The 15,746-nt window shown below is 61.5% G+C and overlaps 2 protein-coding genes across 2 annotated transcripts in view; both read left to right on the top strand.

Moving 5' to 3' along the window:
* The window catches only part of spega (striated muscle enriched protein kinase a), a 12,369-nt gene extending 732 nt beyond the window's left edge, over positions 1–11,637 (top strand). The window contains 34 exon segments of the mRNA XM_068756569.1: positions 9–210; positions 288–514; positions 1,371–1,510; positions 1,616–1,854; positions 1,941–2,014; positions 2,082–2,240; positions 2,318–2,376; positions 2,378–2,502; positions 2,565–2,794; positions 2,874–2,993; positions 3,083–3,179; positions 3,223–3,452; positions 3,535–3,658; positions 3,738–3,910; positions 3,990–4,271; positions 4,356–4,455; positions 4,528–4,728; positions 4,803–4,860; positions 4,935–5,012; positions 5,077–5,249; positions 5,327–5,353; positions 5,442–5,594; positions 5,686–5,728; positions 5,811–5,876; positions 5,966–8,291; positions 8,366–8,533; positions 8,615–8,737; positions 8,831–8,995; positions 9,084–9,594; positions 9,670–9,909; positions 9,984–10,207; positions 10,302–10,377; positions 10,470–10,619; positions 10,706–11,637. Coding sequence (XP_068612670.1) covers positions 9–210; positions 288–514; positions 1,371–1,510; positions 1,616–1,854; positions 1,941–2,014; positions 2,082–2,240; positions 2,318–2,376; positions 2,378–2,502; positions 2,565–2,794; positions 2,874–2,993; positions 3,083–3,179; positions 3,223–3,452; positions 3,535–3,658; positions 3,738–3,910; positions 3,990–4,271; positions 4,356–4,455; positions 4,528–4,728; positions 4,803–4,860; positions 4,935–5,012; positions 5,077–5,249; positions 5,327–5,353; positions 5,442–5,594; positions 5,686–5,728; positions 5,811–5,876; positions 5,966–8,291; positions 8,366–8,533; positions 8,615–8,737; positions 8,831–8,995; positions 9,084–9,594; positions 9,670–9,909; positions 9,984–10,207; positions 10,302–10,377; positions 10,470–10,619; positions 10,706–10,943 — 7,601 coding nt within the window. The 3' untranslated portion in view covers positions 10,944–11,637.
* Positions 11,638–12,625: 988 nt separating this feature from the next.
* On the top strand, positions 12,626–15,684 carry LOC137911897 (carboxy-terminal domain RNA polymerase II polypeptide A small phosphatase 1-like). Its single transcript, XM_068756240.1, has 7 exons — positions 12,626–12,871; positions 13,519–13,673; positions 13,756–13,857; positions 13,950–14,006; positions 14,255–14,347; positions 14,422–14,607; positions 14,683–15,684. The coding sequence occupies exons 1-7, from the start codon at positions 12,799–12,801 to the stop codon at positions 14,809–14,811; spliced, it is 795 nt and encodes a 264-aa protein (XP_068612341.1). The 5' UTR covers positions 12,626–12,798; the 3' UTR covers positions 14,812–15,684.
* The last annotated feature ends 62 nt before the right edge of the window (positions 15,685–15,746 follow it).

Below are 15,746 nucleotides of genomic sequence, written 5' to 3'. Positions count from 1 at the left end.
CCAGGCAGCTGGGAGGTTGGACGCGAGGGCGCGAGACGCCGGGGGCAGGAAGGGCGGGGACAGAGACGACAGTCTGAGCAATCGACGCGGCAGCCTTGGAATGGATGCGGTGACGCAAGAAAGCACGAGGAAGATCTCTGTTGCCATGGAGACGCCACCAGTTCGCCCGTTACCGGGGCGACCAACAGCCACAGGGACGGGCCTCGGCAGGTTTGGAGATCGTCTGCTCCGTGCTCTGAGTGGCGACCTGCACGTTTTCTAACACGACTTCTTGTCTCTGCGCGCAGGGAAGACACGCCCACCTGTCTAAAGTCCTCCCCCATCGATCCGGCGGCCGGCGACGACGACCGGCGTGGGACGAGAGCGTCTCCGCTAACGGCGAGGGACTCGAGATCCCAGACCCCATCGCCCAATCCGGTCAGCCCTCGCCGCCTAGCGGTGGAGGAGGAGCCCACCAGTATAAGCACAGAGGCCACAACGACATGCGTCACCGCCGGGAGGCCGCCCCCTACAGGTACGACCGGGAACACACGACAGCGTCGGTGAGACGTCTCCGTTTGGTGAATTAAGCTAGCGGTTATCTGTGGCGTCTCTGCTGAGCAGTGCAGCTAGCTTAGCTTAGCACTGGAAATCCCTCCTCCAGTCTATATCGGGTTTCCTCCGTGGGCGGGACAACGCCGGGGCGTCCTGTGTCACGGCCGTCCTCCTTATCCAATCAGGTGAGGCCGTTTGGTGTCCAAGCAGGCCGCCTCAGCCCGACTACAAAGACTTTGCTGGAGCTCAGCATCCCGACCAGGGGGGGGGTCGCCTCTCAGCAACAGTTGCCATGACAACCCATCCATTCTTAACGCTCCAACCGTTCAAAATCCCAGTAAAGCATTAAAGATGCTGCTTTTCCAGAGGGTTTCTGCCGCGCGGCGCGTCGGAGGCGCTTCCAGCCGGCGGAGCGCAGCCTGCACTTCCCTGGGTCGGTCGACAGAAGTGAGCGGACGCCGCGGCGCCGTCTCAGCAGCAGCACGGGCCTGCGCTGCCATATTAGGCCAACCTGTAGGAGTATTTTTAGCTGCCGCTCGTCCGCTTCGTGTCCCCGTTTGAGGTTAGCGGCGTTTTTCATCTCCAGATTTCAGGCTGAGAGTCTCGGAACTTTTCAGCGGCTTGGTGACGGGGACACTGAAAGAAGTTTAGTGTTTCTCAGCTGCAAAAGACGGCGAGGACAAAAGCCCGGCACGTGTCGGTGAGACGGACCAGCGCGGGCCTCGGGACGCCAGGAATGTGGATGTGACGGGAAGCAGGGACAAGACGGGAGGGCGAGGGCGGGGGCGAGGCCATTGTGTAAGAGCTGGCAGTAATCCCCTCCCCTTTTCTCCCAGAGCCCGCCCACATCGGATGCTTCAGGGGTCCGACCCGGGCGGACGAGGAGCGCCGGAGCCCTCGGGAGGAGGCGAAGGAGCTCGGAGACGCGGCCGCTCTGAGGAAACGCGTCCGCTTCAATGAGCCTCCTCCGTGTCAGGTCCGGTTTGATCCGGTTTGACCCGGTTCAGAAAGGAGACTCTTTAAAGGACTTCCGTCCGAGTGAAGCCGCAGCGGACGAATGGAACTGTCGTCTTCATTTCAGAATCGGACGGGCGCCGGCGACATGAGCGTCGGCTCGCCTCGGAGGTCGGACGCGGCTGCGACCCGAACGCCGCTGAGGATCACCAGAGGCGTAGCAGACGCGGCGGTGAGGGCGGGAGAGTCGGCCACGTTCGAGTGTCACATGACCGGACCGCCGGACGTGGACGTGGACTGGTTGTCCAACGGGAAGCTGATCCAGCCGGCGCTGCTCGACTGCAAAATGCACTTTGATGGCAAGAGGCGGGTCCCTTTCGGTCCTCGCCGTCTCGGCTGCGTCTCCGGCGAGGGTCGTCCAAACGTCCTTAACGATGTCTCCGATCCCTCAGGTGCCGCCTGCGGCTGCGCTCGGTGCACGAGGACGACAGCGGGACGTACGTCTGCAAGCTGAGCACGGCGAAAGGTGACCAAACGAGCGTTCGGCGGCGCCCCGTTGCCGTGGAGACGCTTGACTGTCGCTGACTTCACAGAGGAGTTGACCTCCAGCGCCAACCTGAGGGTGACCCCGTCCACGGAGCCGCTGTTCACCCGCAAGCTGGACGTCCTGGAGGTCGCCGAAGGTCGCGCGGCCCGGTTTGACTGCAAGGTGAGCGGCTCGCCCGCTCCCGGAGTCACGTGGACGCACTTCGGTAAGACTCGGCCTCCGGGAGTTTTGGCCGGAACGCCGGCGAGGAGCGGCTTCGCTTACCGGCTCTCGTCCTTCCAGAGGCCCGAGTGGGGGACAGCGAGAACGTGCGCGCCCTTCAGGAGAAGGGACGCCACTCGCTCGCTCGTCATCGGCCAAGTCGGCGGCGACGCCGAGGGCTTCTACACGGCGGTCGCCCGGAACATCCACGGAGAGTCGAGATGCACGGCTGAGCTCTACATGCAGGAACCTCGAGCCGCCGCCATGTAAGGGAAGCCTTCATCGTCACGGCCGCGAGGTCAGAGGTCATCCTCTCCTCTGTCTCCAGGGCCAAGCTGGAGAAAATGCCGTCCATCCCGGAGGAGCCGGAGGTGCTGGAGCGCGAGGTGGAGGCGAGGAGCATGCCGGACTTCGTGCGACCTCTGGCCGACGCGGAGGCCATCGAGGGCAAGGAGGCGGTGCTGGAATGCACGGTGGCGGGGCTTCCTTACCCCGCCATCGGCTGGTACCACGACGGCAGGCGGATCGAGAGCAGCGAGGACCGGAGGATGAGCCAGCGTAAGCAAAGAGCGCGATAGCGACATCGGTAGCCGAGGGGGGAGGAGTCAATAAAAAAGCTGCCCTGACTGTCCCCCAGACAGGGACGTCCACTGTCTGGTCATTCGCAGCGCCTGCCACGCCCACGGCGGCGTCTACAAGGCGGTCATCTCCAATGCGCTGGGCAGAGCGGCCTGCTACGCTCACCTGTACGTCACAGGTATGGGAGGAGGCTTCCTGTTTGGCTCCGCCCCTAGGGGGGGGTCCCGAACCCACTGTGATAACGGCCCGTCGTCCATCCGTGAACAGAAATGGTTCCCGACCCTCCCGACGGCGCCCCGGAGCTCGAGACCGTCACCGGGACAACCATCAGCATCAGCTGGAAGAGGCCGCGGCGGCTTGGTGGGTTTGATCTTCCCGCCGCGCCTTCCCGTCGCTGTGTGGGTGAGCTAACCGAACCCCCCCCCCCCAGACGCCGGCCCCCTGCTCTACGTGGTTCAGCAGCAGCCGCTGGGCTCCGTCCACTGGTCTGCCGTGGCGTCCAACCTGAGGGACACCAGCTACGCCGTCGCCTCCCTGTCCAAAGGCGTCCGCTACTCCTTCAGAGTCCTGGCGTCCAGCGGGAAGCTGCTGAGCAGGCCGTCGGCCGCCACCGACCTGGTGCAGCTGCTGGACAGAGGTGAGCGAAGGTCAAACGCAGGCCGGCGGCGTCGACCGCTGCCTGACCAGGCGTCCGTCTCGCCCCCCCCCCCCTCCTGCAGGACCGTACCTGAGGAAGGCGCCGGTCATTCTGGACAAACCCGACGTCGTGTACGTGGTGGAGAACCGGCCCGCTAGCGTCACCGTCGGCCTGAACCACGTGCAGGCGGCGGTCAGCTGGAAAAGGTCAGCCCGTCTCGCCTCCCCCCCCCCCCCGAATTTGGCGTCTGATGTTCGGCCGCGCTAAAGAGGGACTCTCTCCCAGGAGGGGGGAGGCGCTGGTCAGCAGGCCGGGGGTGTACGACATGAGCATGCCGGACGACGACCAGCACACCCTGACGCTGCGGCGGGTCCGGAGCACGGACGTGGGCCACCTGCTGGTCACAGCCAGCAACCGGCACGGGAGCGACCTCTGCACCGTCCAGCTGGTCATGGCGGGTCGGTCCGGTTCACGGCGAGCGCAGAATTCCAGCCGGAACGCGGCGTCACGTTTCTGTCTCCCTGTTTCTTCTCGTAGTTCCTCCCAAGTTCGAAACCATCATGGAGGACGCGGACGTGAACGTCGGGGAGACGTCCCGCCTGGACGTCGTGGTCGGAGGGAAACCGGACCCGGATGTTCTGTGGTACAAGGACGGCGTGCTTCTCTCTGAGAGCAGCCGCTTCACGTTCGTGTACGACGACCCGGAATATTCCCTGATCATCCTGAAGGCCCGCCCCCAACACGCCGGCGTCTACACCTGCACGGCCAGGAACCTGGCCGGCTCCAACTCCTGCAAGGCGGAGCTCGCGGTTCACACGGGTCGGCAGGCCGCCGCCGCCGCCGCAGCATCGTGAACACACTTTATCGCGTTCGTAACGAGATCCGTGTCGTTGCTCCCCGCAGAGAGGAAAGCGGCGGCCGAGCCGACGGAGGACCGGGAAGCCATCCTGAGGAAGATGAGGTCGGTGTCGGATTACTACGAGAACCGCAAAGAAATAGGGCGGTGAGTGGAAAACGCGCCCAGCCCGGCGCCGGGAGGCGGTGGAGTAAGGGACGTTACCCCGTCTGGATGCAGGGGCGCCTTCTCCCGCGTGAAGCGGGTGACCCGGAAAGACGGAAACGGCGAGTTCGCCGCCAAGTCGGTTTCAGCGCGGGGGGAGAGGAAAGCCTCGGCTCTGAGGGAGATGGCGCTGCTGTCGGCGCTGGACCACCGGAGGATCCTCCGTTTCCACGACGCCTTTGAGAAGAAGAACGTGCTGGTCATCATCACGGAGCTGTATCCTTGAGGGGAGGGGGAGGGGGGGGGTGGGGGTCCAAGCGGCTCGCTTCTTTTCCTCAGCCCTTCTGAAGGTGTGACGAGGAGCTGCTGGATCGACTGGCCAAAAGGAGGAGCGTGAAGGAGCAGGAGGTTTGTGCTCCGCCGCCGCCCGGCCGCGCCGCTCCGGCGCCGCCGCGTAACGTTTCCTCGCGTGTCTCCCTCAGATCCGCTGGAGTCTTCAGCAGGTTCTGGAAGGTCTCTGCTATCTCCACCAAAAAAGCATCGCCCACCTCGACATCAAGGTACCCGCCGCCGCCGCCCCCCCGTCGGGTCCCGCTCCTCACCGCGCCCCTCCCTTCCCCGCAGCCTGAAAACATTTTGATGGCCAATCCCGGGAGCGACCAGATCCGAATCTGCGACTTCGGCAACGCCGTGACGCTGGACGCATCCGAGGACCGCTACTGCAAATACGGCACGCCGGAATATGTTGCGCCGGAGATTGTTAACCAAACCCCCGTCTCCACGGCAACAGACATATGGTGAGCCGCGTGGGAAGCGAGTGAACAGAATACTCTCTGTCTGCCCTCCTCTTACCTCTTACCCCCCCCCCCCGCAGGCCCGTGGGCGTCCTCTCTTACCTCTGGTAACGTATTCGCATGCATCAAAGGACGGCTTCCTGCAGGGACCTCCCTTTCATCATTAAAGGACAACCCGCTGTCGTTCCGTTCCAGCCTGACCGGCGTGTCCCCGTTCGCCGGCGAGAACGACCGAGCCACGGGACTCAACATCCGGAACCACAGCGTGGCGTTCGAGGAGCGCACGTTTTCCCACGTCTGCAGAGAAGCGAAGGGATTCGTCGTCCAGCTGTTGGTGGCGGACAGACTGTAAGCGCCTCCGAGATAAAGCTGACCAATCGCGTCTCCCTCCTCACGGGCGTGTGTGTGTGCCCCCCCCCCCCCTCTCTCCCTCCTACAGGAGGCCCACCGCCACCGAGTGTCTCCGCCATCCTTGGTTCAAGGTGCGCCGCTGACGGGACGTAATCCGGGCCTCGTACCTCGGACTCGGATTAACACCCCCCCCCCTGTGCTTTTATGTTGCAGTCGCCGGCCAATCAGAGCATCAGCACGGCGTTGCTCAAGCAGGTGTTGTCTCGAAGGCGATGGCAGGTGAGCCGTTTGTCCCCCCCCCCCCCCCCCCCGAGGCCGAGACGGTTCCTCCAATTGAAGACACGAATGTCCTCCATTGGCTGTTTCAGCGTTCCCTCATCAGCTACAAATCCAAGATGGTGATGAGGTCCATCCCGGAGCTTTTGAGCGACTCGTCCGGTCACGTCTCCCTAGCTGTGGCACGCCATTTAAAAGAGGGATCCCCGCCTCCTTCCTCGTCCTCCGACTCGGACGCGGAAGCGGACGAGCTTCCCTTTACTCCTCAGGAAGTCTCCCTTGACGAGATCCCCGGCGGCGAGGACGGTCCTGCGAGGCCCGAGGCGAAGACGACGGGAGACGTGGAGCGGGCAGGAGGAGGAGGAGGAGTAAGCGAAAGCGCGAACGACGAAGAAGGAGCAGCGGGAGCTCTCCTGGGAAAAGGACAAAGCGTGGAACCGGACGCTTCTCAGACGAAAGCCAGGCGGGCGACCATGAGGAGAGGCAGCTCCGCCGACTCGGCGCTGGTCCCGCACGCCGACCCGGAGCAGGACGAACCCGGCGATGATTCCGAAGCGACCAAGAGCCTGAAGAAGGCCGTTTCCATGGAACTCCCCGACCGCAGCTCAAGCCCCGGGTCGAAGTTGAGCCGGGAGGATTACGCCCTGAAGCTGGAGCTGATGAGGCGGCGGCTGCTCAGAGGCGGCGGCGCGGACCGAAAGATGAGCGGCCTGCGGGGGCCCTTGTTCGAGACCCTCGGCATGGACGGCGGGGGACGGACGGGATCCGGAGGGGGGCGGCCGTCGCTGGCTCGAGCGGCGTCTTCCGACGGTCCTGGCGAGGACCGACCCCAGACCAAGGTGTTCGGTAAAAGCGCCTCCTTCTCTCAGGGCGATGCTGAACCCGGGCCCCTCCGCCGCAGGTTTGGGGCCCCCCTGGAGATTCCATCGGCGGGCGACAAGAAGCTTCAGGAAGCGGCTTCAATGTCCACGCTGACCGAGCTGGCGTCGCCCGCCGCCGACACTTCCTTCCTGTTCCCGACAGCGGAAAGTTCGGACCGGCAGCGGAGACAAAGCGGCGTGGAAGACGGCGAGGACTCGCGGGAGACGGGCCCAACCCGGTTACAGCTCGAGCCGAGACGGCGCTCTGCGGCGGCGCCGCTCATCGTAGCGGAGGACGAGAACGACAAACCGTCATCTGCGTACGCCAGCGTCATGCGAGCCGTCGCCGGGGCCCGAGCCAGCGGTCAGCCCGCCGGCCCCCCCTCCCTGCCGGAAAAACACGCAGCGGTGTTTGCCAAAGCCGCAGCTCCTGCCGGCCCCCCCGGCTCTGATCCTCCTTCCAAACCCCGCCTGCCGCCGCTCCGACCAGACATCGAGGACATCGAGTCCGAGGAGGTTTTCCAAGCCCGGTTTAAGAAGCGGGAGTCGTCTTTGACCCGCGGCCTCCGAAAACTGACCGGGAACAAGTCGGGGGAGAAATCTCCTGTCCTGAGCCAGAGGAGCGTGGAGGAGGGGGAGCAGGTCTACAGGCCGGCGCCGGGGGGGGCCCCGCTTGAACTAATATCCAAGGGCCTCCAGGAGAAGTCCAAATCCGTTCAGGATTTAAGAGAAGCGGGTCGGGAGCCGGGCCTCGGCCTGATTGGGAGGTTCTCCCTGCGAGCCAGGAGGTCGACGCCCAATGATAAGAAGGGCGAGGAAGCAAAAGAGGAGGAGCAAACGGCCGGAAGCAAGAGGGTCTCCTGGGCCGCGGGTCGCAGCAGGTCCCTGGACACCAAGGAGGCGCCGAGGGAGGGGTCGGCGGTTTCTGCCATGAGGCGCAAGTTTGAGTCCAAAGTGGCAGGAATCGCTGCCAAAATGAGGATGCACTCAGAGGAGAGGAAGAACAAAGGCCCCGGTGGCCCCGCCCCCGGTGGCCCCTCCTCCCCGATGAGACGCAGGTTTGAGGACAAGGTGGCGGCAATTTCAACAAAAATCCGAAGTCAGTCTGAGGAGAGAAAAGAGGACGCGGAGGGGAAGAGGACACCCCTGTTTCCTCGCCACCGTCATTCCCAGTCTGAGGGGCGGGGCCTCAAGGGAATGGGAATCCCTGAGAATCAGCTGGCAAAGCAGGCCGGCGTTGCCGCGTCCAAGGAATCGGTCGAATCCGCTTCCAGCAACCGTTCGGAAAAAGCCCCCGACGGCGACGGGCGATCCCGGTGGGACAGGTGGGGTCTGACGAGGACCAAGAAAGACAAAGGCCCCTCCCACTCTGAGCTGCCTTCACCCGCCCCCAAAGAGGACGGCTCGTCACTGATCCGTCCGTCCGTCCGTCCCGCTGCGGACTTTGCTCCCGTGTTCCACGTCAAACTGAAAGACCACATCCTGCTGGAGGGGGACGCCGTCACCCTGAGCTGCCTTCCGGCGGGAAGCCCGCCTCCCGCGATCACGTGGGTGAAAGGTACCGCCCCTTCCCGTCGCGAAAACGGTGCCGTCTGTTGTCGTGCCAGCGGCTTGAATTGTGCGCTTTTCCAGATCGCCGGGCGCTGGCGGCGGGGGGCGGAGTCGACCTGGCGTCCCACCCGGACGGCCGGCAGCTGCTCACCGTCGCGAAGTGCAGCAGGAAGGACGGCGGGATCTACGAATGCGTCGCCGCCAACCTGCTCGCCACCGCCACCACCTCCTGCAGCGTGGCCGTCGCCCGTGAGTCGCGCCGGGCCGCGTTCTCCACGCCACGCGAGAAACATCTCATGATTCTAAAGTCTTAGTCCGTCCCTCCTGAAGGCGTCCCAAAGCGACCCGGGACCCCCGAAACCCCCCAGACGTACAACAACACGGCGCTGGTCCTGTGGAAGCCGGCGGAGGCCACGCCTCCGTGCAGCTACACCCTGGAGAGGAGGACGGAAGGTCTCGTGGGCAACGCCACCATCTAGCGTCCGGCAGGAGAACCGCATGGGCCCGTCGGAATCCGCCGTCACTCTTTCCTCCTCTCTCCTCCAGGTGACTCGGACTGGCTGACGGTCGCCGCCGGAGTCGTCGACTGTTACTACAACGTCACGGACCTGCCGCCGACCGGCGCCTTCAGGTTCCGGGTCTCCTGCAGCAACAAGGCGGGTCGAGGGCCGTGCAGCAGCTGCTCCGACCCGGTCCGCCTGGACGCCGCCGGTAGGCCACGCCTCTGGGTTCCGTTTGTCCCCGCCGCTTGTCTCGTGCGTGCTAAACCAAAAACGCCGTGTGTGATTGTGTGCGGCAGCCGGAGGCGCTTCGGCCGCCGCGCCCATTGCTAAGACGCAGCCACCACTCCAGGACAACGCTCCCGACGCCGCCTCCTCCTCTCCGGTGGCTCTGGACACGCCCCCACCCACGCCGGAGGTCGTCCCCACCCCTCCCTCCTCTCTGCTGGCATCAAACACACCCACGTCGCCCACGGTCAAAGCTCCTCCCCCTTTTGTCCTGCCCAAACCCCAAAGTCCAGTGAATGTGGTCTCGCCTATGACTCAGACGCCGCCCCCGCCTCTTGTGGCCCCGCCTTTGACCCCGGTCAAACCAGCGGTGTGCTCCGTGCCCTCGTACGTCCCCACCACCAGCGTGGCGGCTCGCGTGGCCCCGACTCCGCCCTCCTTTTCTCCTCGCGTGCTCCAGACCTCCAGCCTCAGCCCCATCGGCGATGGGGCCAACGCCTCCACAAGGGGCCACGCCCCCTCCACCGCCCTCCGGCAGGGGCTCCCCCAGAAACCCTACACCTTCCTGGACGAGCGATCCAGGTGAGACCGAAGCTCGCGCCGAGCCACTTTTATTGTGTTCTAATAATCTGGTTTTTTTTTGTGGTTTCCCGCCAGGGGTCGTTTCGGGGTCGTCCGAGAGTGCCGGGAAAACGCGACGGGCAAACTCTACGTGGCAAAGATCGTTCCCTACGTCCGGGAGAACAAGCAGGAAGTCTTAAAGGAGTACGAGCTCCTGAAGTCCCTCCGCAGCGAGAAGATCATGGCGCTGCACGAGGCCTACGTCACGCCGCGCTACCTGGTGCTGGTGGCCGAGTTCTGCACCGGCAAAGAGCTGCTGCACAGCCTCGTCGACAGGTAGGGGGGCGGAGCCGGCGCCCGGGCCCACACGCCGGCTTCGGGTCCGGGTTTACTCTCGCGTGCTCGCGCAGGTTCCGATATTCCGAGGACGACGTGGCGGGGTACCTGGTCCAGATCCTCCAGGGGGTGGAGTACCTCCACAACCGGCGCGTCCTCCACCTGGACCTGAAGCCCGACAACATCCTGGTGAGCAGCCTCAACGCCGTCAAGATCGTGGACCTGGGAAGCGCCCAGAGCTTCGACCCCCTCGGCCTGAAGCCGCAGGACTCCGGAGCGGGAAGTCTGGAGTACACGGGTGAGACGCTCCGCCCCGCCCCCGCCCAGCTCCGATCCGGAACGCTCCCGGGCCTTCCGTTCCGCTCACCTCGCGTTCTCTTCTCCGTAAAAAGCTCCTGAGATGATCAAGGGCGACGTGGCGGGCCCCCCCGCCGACGTCTGGACGGTCGGCGTCGTCGCCTACGTCATGTGAGACGAACCGGATTCCACGCGTCGCGGTTTAAAAACGCCGTTCCGGCGCGTTTTTAGCTTGAACCTTGTCTTTTGGCGTCTCCGAGCAGGCTCAGTGGCCGGCTGCCCTTCGAAGACAAAAACCCTCGACAGGTCGAGTCCAAAATCCTGCTGGGGAGGTTCGACCCGAGCAGACTCTACCCCAACGCCTCCCAAAGTGCCTCCGCCTTCCTCAAGAAGATGCTGAGCAGCTACCCCTGGTGAGCGCCGGCGCGCCGCCACGCCTAAACGCGCCTCTAAAAAAACAAAAACGAGTGACCCTCAAGCGTGTCCGTGTGTACTTCAGGGCCCGTCCGACGACGCGAGACTGCTTCACGCAGGCCTGGCTGCAGGACTCCTACCTGATGAAGCTGAGGAGGCAGACCCTCACCTTCACCTCCGGCCTGCTCAGGGAGTTCCTGGTGGAGCAGCAACGCCGGCGCTCCAACGGCGCCACCAAGCACGAGGTGCTGCTGCGCACCTACCAGAGCCCGCCGCGACCCGCCGCCGCCGCTTCAGGGACGGCGCCGCCGCACTCCGCCTAGCCCGAAGAAAGCGTAGGAAGAGACGCCGGGACGGGGAACGTCCGGGAAAAAGGAGAGGAGACTGGATTCGTTCCGGGGGGCGGGGCTTTAACACAAAACAGACGTGACGTTTCCTGAACTTCTCCTCGACCGTTGACGCGAGATGCCCTCCTTCGCTCCCTTGAACTTGTTTACGTTTAACGTGTTAATTTATTTGCATCGCGAGCGAGCGTTTAGCGTTAGCGTAGACAAACGAAACAACAAGGGGTGTGTCTGCTTGGCGTTCGGAGTCACGCAGTAAACGCAAACTATTTTAGGACGGGTTCGGAGCCGTTGGTCTCACGTGTTGTTCCGTAACCGTGGCAACCAGTCTGTAATGTAGATAGGTTTATCCGGTATTGCCCCATCGGTCGGTCGGTCGGATCGTCGTCCAGTCAGTGCCTCGGGAGGATAATCGTCGGGATCCGACGGCGTGAATGTGTCGCCGTCGGTAACGACGCTCACAGCTCTGCGATATTTGGATTTTACACACGTGCAAATATTTCTACACCCAGACGCGCAGTCCTTGTACTAATAGAGCGTATCGATCCATAACAGTTGTTCCTTTTTGTATGACTTTGGATGGTTGATTTGTAAAAGTATCAATTTGCGGTGTTTTTATGTGGGAAATGTTTTTACGAGCAAGTATGTAATAAAGTACAAATACAACTAGGAACGCGCGTGAGAATATCTGAATGCAATGAGGAGAGAATAAAGAGCAGGAGAGTGACGCTCTATGTTGGAAACGTGCAACCAAAGAAATCTGGCTCTGCGCAGCAATTAATTATGACGTCACTCCGTGCAGGTGTTCCGGTTTCATGTTGGCGTCAGCGTCTGTTTCCGACCACGCGAATCAGAGCCGGTGGGCTTACGTCATGCTTCTAGTAAAAATGTCGGCGTTGCTAAAAAAAAAGAGAAAATGTAGAAAAATGAAGGATGTAAAATAAAGGTGGAGGTGTGACGTCTGATGGGAGAAGAAAGGGTAAGCTACAGCTGGAGTCTTTACTTTTTTTAATGTTTATATATTTTTTAAATAAATGTCCGCCGCAAGTTGTTGCGCGACGGTCCCTAACCGCAGGCAGTTTCAAGGAGACCCAAACTGGGCGTTTCTGAGCGTCAACTTTCGTAAAAAGTTTAGCTAGTTGCACAAATAACGAATATTAAAAGACGATTCCAAAAGCAATACATTCTGAAAATAAGCTGTCGATAAGTTTTTAAACACAATGAATAGACTTCGCGTCTAAGTCCAGCGTTTATTATTTGTTTTTGTTTTCCTGCGATGCTAAAAACGTTAGCTCGCGTTAGCGCTAGCCACTTAGCTTGGCTCAGCGCAGCTCTCGGAGGACATTTAACGTCACAGTCTATTAGAGCGCGAAATAAAATGTGCATTATGTCTTCCGCGGCCATTTAACACTGGCGGGTTGGGTTTATGCGGTGTGGCGAGCCCGCTAGCTGAGTTCAGAGCAACTTTCTCGGGGCTACTTTCAGGGTTCGTCGGGCTAGTTTGCGCAGACGGCTGGAAAAGGGTGTGTTGCCGCGTCCATTCCCTTACTACGCCACTTTAAATGAAACGGGGAGCCTTGAAACCGCCGTGTTTGTATCTTGTTGAGCTCCATGTTGAATCAAAGTTGACAAACGCTTTAAAACTCCTCGGACTCCTAACTTCCGCGGACGGCGAGCGGGGAGTGGGAGCGCTGTCGGCGGCTTGTCGGGGATGTTTTCCGGGGGCGCCTCGGCTTTGTTTCGGTGCGGGTGAAGTTTCGTGCGGCGCCGACCCAGCGGACAATCTCCAACTTTGACGCCCGAGGGTCGGGACTCTGGACCGGAGCTGGACGTGATGGACGCTCCGTCCTCCGTGATCGCCCAAGTCAGCCGGGACGAGGAGGGGAGGACAGCCGCGGCAGAGAGGGGTAAGTCCGGCCGGCAGAAAGTTACAGGTCCGCAGAAACGGGTCCAAAAAGAGGGCCTGAAAGGATCCCTAAAAGTGTCAAATATTTATAAGTCTTTAATCCACATTCAATAAAAACAACTTGTGGTGTAGAGATCAATGGAATTGAAAGATGTGTGTAATGTTGAGCAAAAATTCAATTTGTAAACACAAAAATATATACCCCCCCCCCCCCCCCCCCCCCCCATGAAAAGCACAAGTTGAGAATCTGAGGGAAGTTTGTGCAGCGGATGGATGGGAATGTCCCAAGTCGGAGCCGGAGTCTGGTGACTTGTCCCGGACGGGGCAGAGGAAGGGTCGCTCTTCATCGTCATCATCGCTGGAGGGTCGTCTCATTACGGCGCTGCCGGACGGGAAGACGTCCGGGCCGTCCTCCGACGTGGACGTCTGTCCACGAACCACGTGAAGCCGGGTTACTGAGTAACCGCCGTCCCGCTCGTTTTATTACGGCTGGCGTCGCTTCGCCCGGCGCCGTGACTGATTCTCTAAATCCGCCCTCCGCCGGTACCCCGCCTGTTTCCTCTTCCTCTTTTGGGCGGAGGGCTAACCCCTTTGGCGTCAAAGTTCTCCTCCTCGAGTTACCGTGACTTCCTCCTCGCTCCGCCGCAGGTTCCTCCCCGCCGCCGCCGCCGTCCTCCAGGAAGCCCCGGAGCCGAGGCCTCTTCTCCAGCCTCGTCTGCTGCCTCTGTCGGGACCAGCCCGAACCGCCGCCGGTCAACAACAACGCCCCCCTGCCGGCGGAGGAGAACGGGACGGTCTCCAAGGTGCGTTGACCTTCATCTGCCGGCGAGGCGGGTGGGGGGGGCGGGCTCTGATCTGATTGGTCTTGGTTCTTTGCTCGTTCAGGTCCAGGCGAAGCCGCTGCTGCCGCCGGTCAAGTCGAAAGACGCCGGGAAGGTGTGCGTGGTCATTGATCTGGACGAGACGCTGGTCCACAGCTCCTTCAAGGTAACCGAGCGGCGGGGGGGGGCGGGGGGAGTCTGGCCGCCTCAAACCTTCGCCGTGCGCATCGGGATAATCCACGTCTCTCGTCCCAACAGCCCGTCGACAACGCCGACTTCATCATTCCCGTGGAAATAGATGGAACGGTGCACCAGGTAAGGCGCGGCGCCCGCGGGCGGAGCCGACGGGGGGACGGTGGACCGTGGGGTCCGGGCCTGATTCAAGTAATCCAGGATAGGTTTGTTCAGACAAGCACAGCCTGTTCCGGATGCCTTGGTTCAGGAACGCGTCCCTCAGCCGCGGGAAGGAGGAGCCAACCGACGCCGCCGTCGTTTATCGCCTGGATCGTTCCGTGACGCCGCGCGTCCGTCCCGCCGGTTTTAAACGTTCCGCCGTTGTCCAGGTGTACGTCCTGAAGCGGCCCCACGTCGACGAGTTCCTCAAGAGGATGGGACAGCTGTTCGAGTGCGTCCTGTTCACCGCCAGTTTAGCGAAGGTGAGAGGCGGCGGCGGCGGCGGGGGCCGGCAATCGGTTAGCGGACGCTTCTTTGAGGCGTGTCCTCCGTCCAGTACGCAGATCCCGTGTCCGACCTCCTGGACAAGTGGGGCGCCTTCCGCTGCCGCCTGTTCCGGGAGTCCTGCGTCTTCCACCGGGGGAACTACGTCAAGGATCTGAGCCGCCTCGGCCGCAGCCTGAACAAGGTCATAATCGTGGACAACTCGCCCGCCTCCTACGTCTTCCACCCCGACAACGCGGTGAGTGCCGCCGGCCATCGCCGGCGCGCGGCCGGGCCCGTCTGCGCCGCTCGCTGATGATGCGTTGTCGTCCAGGTGCCCGTGGCGTCGTGGTTCGACGACATGTCTGACACGGAGCTGCTGGAACTTCTCCCCTTCTTCGAGAAGATGAGCAAAGTGGACGACGTCTACTCGGTGCTCCGGCACCAAGGGGCCGCGAGCTAGCGGCCAGCCGCGAGCTAACGGCTAACGGCCAGCCGCCGCCGCCGCCGGCTGTCGAACGCATGCCGTTCAAAAGAAAACAAACCTTCCCAGGATCCTTTGTGGGAGTACTCTAATGGCGTCAACACTGCCACCTGCTGGTCATGCAGAAAACTGCCTGAACTGTCCTTGCAACTTTCGCCTTGTTGGACTAAAACGTACCGATGGATGGATGGATGGACGGACGGACGGATGGAGTTCTTTCTGGGTTCTGAGAGCAGCGCTTTGTTCCCGTGAATCCTCCGGAGCCGGACCCGGAATTCTGGAATCTTTGGAAACACGCAAAAGCACAAGACGTCTTCAGGCAGAAAGCGACGTTATCTTTTGTTTTTAAAGACTCCCGACCAGACGAGGGTTTTTATCGCATTGATTTATAATCTGTGATTGTTCACTAACTACAAGAACAAAATGATTCGGCAGCTCTTAAATCCGAGTTTGGGGCGACGCTAAAATCAATTTTAAAAAGAACACGCAGGACGGCCGCTCTATTTACGGTGCAAGCGTCTCCGGTTGGAGATTCCGCCGCGTCTCAAACCGGACAAAAGGACGGCGTGTCTTTCTTTAACGTGCCATTAGTTTTCTTAACCAGAGTGATTTCTCCTCGCTGCTGTTTCAGACGGCGGGGGCCGCGCTTCGCGGACGCCGTGTTTCGGTTTCCCCGCGGATGACTTTGATCCATCGGTAATGAAAAGGTGTTTATTGGAAGCTCCGTGCGACCGCGTGAACGCGTGTCCAAACGATACTGTACTTCTTACACATTCAGTAGATTTGTGTATTTTGTTTTGCACAGTAATGAAGCCAGAAAAATACTCACTAATATATGGAATATTCATGTTTCTGTTGTATCGTATCAAATTCTATAAGGACTCCATGTAATGTCTTCTGCTGCCATAAATGCT

The sequence above is a fragment of the Brachionichthys hirsutus genome, chromosome 24, assembly GCF_040956055.1.
Source record: "Brachionichthys hirsutus isolate HB-005 chromosome 24, CSIRO-AGI_Bhir_v1, whole genome shotgun sequence".
NCBI classification, from domain to species: Eukaryota; Metazoa; Chordata; class Actinopteri; order Lophiiformes; family Brachionichthyidae; genus Brachionichthys; species Brachionichthys hirsutus.
Note: the sequence above shows the minus strand (reverse complement) of the source record. Positions and strands in the feature narration are given on the sequence as shown.

Coding starts and splice junctions, on each gene's coding strand:
- LOC137911897 (XM_068756240.1), top strand. CDS start 12,799: ATGGACGCTCCGTCCTCCGTGATCGCCCAAGTCAGCCGGGACGAGGAG. Junction 14,007..14,254: donor TAGATGGAACGGTGCACCAG/GTAAGGCGCGGC, acceptor GCCGTTGTCCAG/GTGTACGTCCTGAAGCGGCC. Junction 14,608..14,682: donor TCTTCCACCCCGACAACGCG/GTGAGTGCCGCC, acceptor GTTGTCGTCCAG/GTGCCCGTGGCGTCGTGGTT.